The sequence below is a fragment of the Pagrus pagrus genome (assembly GCF_965226575.1).
Source record: "Pagrus pagrus genome assembly, chromosome: 4".
In the NCBI taxonomy this organism is placed as follows: Eukaryota; Metazoa; Chordata; class Actinopteri; order Spariformes; family Sparidae; genus Pagrus; species Pagrus pagrus.
In genome coordinates this window covers 33889694-33895693 of record NC_140188.1, presented here as the reverse complement: position 1 = coordinate 33895693, position 6000 = coordinate 33889694, and the positions used below count along the sequence as shown (strand labels likewise).

General features: G+C 38.1%; 1 protein-coding gene across 6 annotated transcripts in view; it reads left to right on the top strand.

Annotated features, from left to right (window-relative positions):
* Window positions 1-2128: 2128 nt before the first annotated feature.
* The window catches only part of nf1a (neurofibromin 1a), a 224814-nt gene continuing 220942 nt past the window's right edge, over window positions 2129-6000 (top strand). For all 6 annotated transcript variants that reach the window (XM_084350867.1, XM_084350866.1, XM_084350865.1 and 3 more), the window contains exon 1: window positions 2129-2358. In XM_084350867.1, coding sequence (XP_084206993.1) covers window positions 2299-2358 — 60 coding nt within the window. In that variant the 5' untranslated portion in view covers window positions 2129-2298. The remainder of the gene's footprint in view (window positions 2359-6000) is intronic.

The following is a 6000-nucleotide window of genomic DNA, read 5'->3' as shown; positions in this document are numbered from 1 at the left end:
TCAGGCAGGCTGTTCCTCCCAATCACTGGCCTCCACAGACTCCCGCCCCCCTCCAGGAGTTTGGTTCCAGACCCAGAGATACAGTATGCATAGACGTGAGTCTTATTATGTCTAGTGGGTACAAATGCATTAAGCTTTGTATGTCATATATAAAGAATGTAGGAATGTATGATATTGACAAATGTATATTATCGGCTGTATATTAGTATCGGTAAAATTATAGCCGATAATACAACACCAAATTGCTTTCATGGATTTAACAAGCATAGCATCTATGCACTCCAATACAGAAGGTAGTGGTATGCACCTTCAAATAATAAGGAGAAAAACAACAACAACAACAAGCACATATTATACATTACATAATATGTCACTTATCATTATTATACATGTGGGCAGTGGGTTGGTTGTTGCCTAAGCCTACAGAGAGCTAATGATGATGAAGTTCACCAAGATAACCACAGGCTAAGCAAGTGTAGCAGAGAGACACTCCTGACTGCCAACAATCCCTGAAGTTACAGTACAGCTTCCTCTTCATCCACCCTCTGCTGTCTGTACGGTACAAAAGGATGATCAGAATCAGGATGAGTTAATTGTTTTTTATTCTGTAGTTACAGTGGTAAAGTGCTTCTTTCTTTTCCTTTTGTTCGGGAATGATCCTCCTCCCCTCCTACAGCAGATAGTGGATCTTCAGATATATAGTACCTATAACCTACAACATTCACCACTACAGCATTGTAAAGTAACACATAGAGTTGTAGCTACCATTGAGTACACCGAGATCATGTCCTCAGTATGTCTGGTAATGTGGGGGTTTAATGATCTGAAGAGGAGTTAACAGTCTACAATTGTGCAAAATCATTTGGTGTGGGTTTTTTTTGTTTTTTGTTTTTGTTTTTTTTGGCTGATGATATGTGAAGTTGACAATTGTTACACTCCAGCTGTCAGTGATAATGATGCACAAATAATAACAATCTATAAGTCACTGATATCGCAGATCAACTTACACTAGAGTCAACTGTTATAAATAGTGAATTAGGGAGGTCTAGGATTAGTTGTTAAAACCCACAAATTCCAAGAACCAACACAGAGGACATGACCTCAATAATTGAAATGGCCCATGACTATTGACTTTTTAAATTTCACTTGAATGAAACTTGATAACTTGTAAAACATGCCAATAGTTCTGATATGCTTGATTTCTTAAAATGTTTCTGTTTCCTATGTTTTCATTGTCTTCATGGTTGATGTTTCTTTCCAGATGTTCAGCCCTATTTTCTTATCTTTGTTCTTATCTTACATTGTGTTAAACTTAATAAGTCACTAAATATTTTAAAATGAGCTGTTTATATTTGACTTCACGTTTTCCGCTTTACAAACATCATGTTTTAAGTGCTAGGCGACAATTTTTCTTGTCCAAATAACTTTTAAATTGTTATACATTCTATACCTATGTAAGAGCGAGCTGGTAATGTATTTGCTTGTGTCAGCTCTTGAAGTTGTGTGCATTTGATTATGTAAAATTTTTGAAGAGAGCTAGGAATTGTTGATGAAAACAATCATATCCATCCTTTGTACATTCTGATAGGCCTGATCGCACTTGACGCAGGCGCTACAAACGAGCTGCCAAATTGCCATAGTTTTCTACATTAGTAGCGGAAGTACGGAAACCTTATTCCAAAATAAAATAAATAAATTAAAAAAAGGTCAAAATATGTTGTAGATCGTTGAGCAGAACATCTAATTTAATACTGTGGGGGGCTATAGCTGTGAATGAGGACGTTTTAACGTTCACAACACAGTTTTAGCAGCCTTTACAGCAGATTAACTATTCCTAAAGCTACACAAGGGGCTAGAAATACAGTAAAAAATAAATGTTTTTAAAAATAAAACAACTTAACAGTTTTATAGGGACTTCTAGTATATTTTCAAAGTATATATTTGAATGTCCGAGGGTTATTTCACTTGTGTACGTGTACTTATTAATTCGGGGGGGGGGGGGGGGGGAACATCCGTTCAACAATTGTTACTTTGAAGTTTGTACCTGGAAGTGGTCTTTTTCATTCCAGATAGCTTGACCCTGGTCTCCAAACACCTCCCATCAGTTTCTCTGAAGAAGACTTCCGGTGGTGTGTCATGGCGGTGGCATGGTGAATCCTACAGAAAGGGAAAAATACTCGCCCCTTTCGTCCTTTCCCATCGATTCAGGGCAGATTTCCATGCACAAATAAGCCTGTCAGCTCCGGTCACATACCTTGGATTTACCAGCACAGCGTTGCGGTGTCCCTCCGCCTGGCCATGGCGGCTCACAAACCAGTGGAATGGGTCCAGGCCGTGATTACTAGATTTGATGAGCAGGTAAGATGGGTTGATTCGGTGAATGGGTGTAGCAAGCTTTGGCAGTCTTGAGGCCCCAATACGGTTAACAATGCAGGGACATAGATGTGATCTTTGAAAAAATAATAATAATAAAAAAACCCAAAAAGATTAAGGAGCGTTTTGCCGTCGGGAGCAATATCTCGACTGACTTGTGTTCTTTATTGCTTGTCCCGGCTGCTAAACACTGAAGAAGAGATCTTTTTAGCTAGCGCCGTCTCCACGATCAATTAGCAGATATATCCTACATTGCCCTGGGATTTGAACGGACCTAACGTTAGCCGGTGAACCGCAGAATAATACGCTATAAAGCAATATGTCAGGGACATTTGAACTTGCACATAAGCGTCGGTGTATCAATTAAAGTTCCCGAGCTAACATTTTCTTTCGTGTCAGCTAGGTAGCTAACATTAGCAGGCCCAGCTATCTAATGTAAACAAATAAGATGTGACTGGGTTAGCACGCTGTATTCATATGAAAAAAAATCATAAAAAATGTAATTACTTGCATGTGAGAAAAAGTAAGCAAGTAAGAGTGAATGCTGCTCTCTTTGCTAGCTTATTTCTCAACCACTGTCAAGTAGTTTGCTTGATATGGCAAGTGAAGCTTATTTTTCCTTTAATTTGTTATAAGGATTTTATTGCTACAATTTCTATGACTAAGTATTTTCACGTGCTCATAGTTAAACTATTCACAGTTACGAGTTGGTACTTTAAATTGTGTTATATCACAAGGTTTGGAGAGCATCCATCATCAGAAAAAAATAAACTTACACTTTTAAACATTCGCTGTAAGTCAAGTTATGAAGGCTACAGATGTTACAGGTAAATGTGGATCCGTAAAATGGTAATCTTTGACTCTTCTGTCAGTCTTCACAATCAGTTTGCATTACTCCAAAAAAATGTCCGTGTGGTTTAAAGGGAGATCTGATCAGTGGCTTATTTTGAAAAAACAAACAAACGGTAACAAAAATAGTTTTTGATATTAATAATTAATTTGGCTGTGTTTAGTCTGTAGAAGTCGTTGGCTCTGGTGTCAAAGATCCTGAATTGTAGCTGGGGATAAGCGGCTCAGCTTGGATTACTACAGTTAGCTTAAGGTGTTACAGCCACTTCTTGGTTATTGTTACCCTAAGCCTAAAGCCTTCCAGTCAGTTTGTTTTAGTTTTAATCTTAACAGGTATTCTGTGTATTTTTGATGCTAACAACTTTTCTGTGCATGGTGAATTGAAATAACTACAGTAATAATAATGTCACCGCTTATAGTGATCACAGTTACAGCGTTCAACAGCAAATATTGATCAAAAACCTTTGGACTGAGTCATTCCTATACAAATGCTGTTTAAAAGTATAATACTTAAGAATTCTACATTAAAATGTGTTAAAACGACTAGGCCTTTATTGTATAATTTGTTGAGTTTTGTACTTACGTTATTCTAAATGTTTCCCACAATGTTCAAACCCAGAGAAATCGAAACATAATAGCTAGCTGCCGCTACTTCCATGATAGGGAAGTTACTGAAGGAGACTAAATTTAAGGTGCATAAAATTTAACAATATTACCTCATTCTGCCATGCATACATGCTGCTCACGCAGGCAATGTGTTCAGCCCATTACAGTACACAAACACCTGAAATTGGAGCTAAGTTTCAGTTTCTCCGCAAACATCTTTTGTTTTGAAAGAGACCCCACAAATAGCAGAGGTTACACATTTTATGTATAAATAAGTGCTGTATAGTAATTAAAAACTATTCAAATTATTTAAATTCATCAATTTTTTTCTTTCTTTTTTTTCACCCGATAGTTTGCCTCTTGGTAACCGATTTGCTTCTGGCTGGCTACCTGAGGCTGGAACTGCATGCATATTGAAATCATTACAGTTAAAAATGTATTTCAATGAAAAAGTAGACTCCACAAAGTGTATGAAAAACTGCCAAAAACAACCCAACAAGAGGCAGCAGTAAAACTTGATGTTCCACAGGCTACCTTGTGTAGTCTAAAACAACAAAAAGCAGTCATGACTACTAGTCATGGAGACAGAAAATGAATGTAAGATTATTGTTTATACAGTACTGCATTACAGTGTACTTGCATTATACACAGTACAGTGATTACATTTGTACAGTAATTTGGTAAGCACTTGAAATGCTGAACTGTGAATGAAAGACAAAACAATTCAGTAAATAGCGAACCTAGTAGCAGGCTATAGTAACCATTGGAACCATTGGTGTGGAAATTTCTTGATTATGCGGATATGGACGTGGAAGATTCTGCATCGATGCAGAGCTTAATCAAGAGCCTGCAGTTTATGCTGATTGTTGATAATAAAGTTATGTCACGATGTTGCTCCCATGCTTTGAATTGTGGGTGAACATTACTTATGTAGGAGGTATGTCGGAGGGAGGCAGAGATCATCTGCGAGTGATTAAAAACAAAAACTCGCAGAGTATTTTTTTAAATGGACATCTCAGGGCACATGGCGGATTTTATGACCTTGCTGGGAAGCACGAACAGGACGAGACCCCTGCTGAGCGCGACTTCTGCCCCACAAGGATTACTAATCATGTTAGCCATTTTCACCTGAAGCTAACGGCTGCAGCTATAAATAATAACTGCAAGCCAACCAATCGGCCAAGATTTGAGGAGGCGCTGTCAACTTTGCCGTCCAACTCTGAGAGAGGTGTGTGCAGCAGTGTCTATAAATGCCTTATCTTAAAGCTGCTATGTGAAAACAATATTATTGTAGATAACAACTAGGGCTGGGCAAAACAATTATTTTTGTAATCGATTAATCTAGCAAATATTTTTTCGATGCATCGATTAATCTAACGATTAATTTTTCAATTCGATTCTATTCCAATTCGATTATCGATTATTTCCCCATAATTTGACCTATATAGCAATTTACATATGCTTATTTATGTATCTCAATGAAAAAACACAAATTTCTTCATTCCAATAAATTTTTATTGCTCTTAATTACCAAATTCCAAAATAAAATTCAAGTAATGAATAGCAAGCGGCCTCATGTCTTTCAGCACTTTGAGGTGCTGGTGCATAGCCGTTGTGCTTTTATGATAGGCCATTTCCATTTTAGAAAGCTGACAAACAACAGAGTTGCTCCCTTTTACTGTAAAATAGTCCCATACCTGCAAAATACGTGTCCTTTTTTTGCTGAGTTCAGCGTCAGCGGAGCGAGGGCGTGTCGATCTGATGGTGTTCCCTGTGCGATAACTAAACAGGTCCATCACTCAACAAAATATAGATAAATGTCCCACAAAGCAATGTTACAGGACCAAACAACAGTAACGTAGTAACTGCTCGTGTCTTTGGCAACTGAAAATAATACCGCAGTTATTCATGGAGAAGTGTCTGTCAGCCTGTCGGTCCGACCGACTCTTCGTCACATTTCTGCCCGAAAAACAGCGTAGACTGTCCCCGGCAAGAAACTTTAACTCACCAAGTGTTTGCCACGGTGAAAAAAATCACCGGGACGGTCAGCCCTCCACCGAGACTTCAGTGAACTTTCCCCCAGAAAACAGCCTCCCTCCCCGCAAGTGACAGAGTCAGACAGCGTCCAGTTTACTGATGGTGATTATGTAATTATGTAATTTACATAATTTT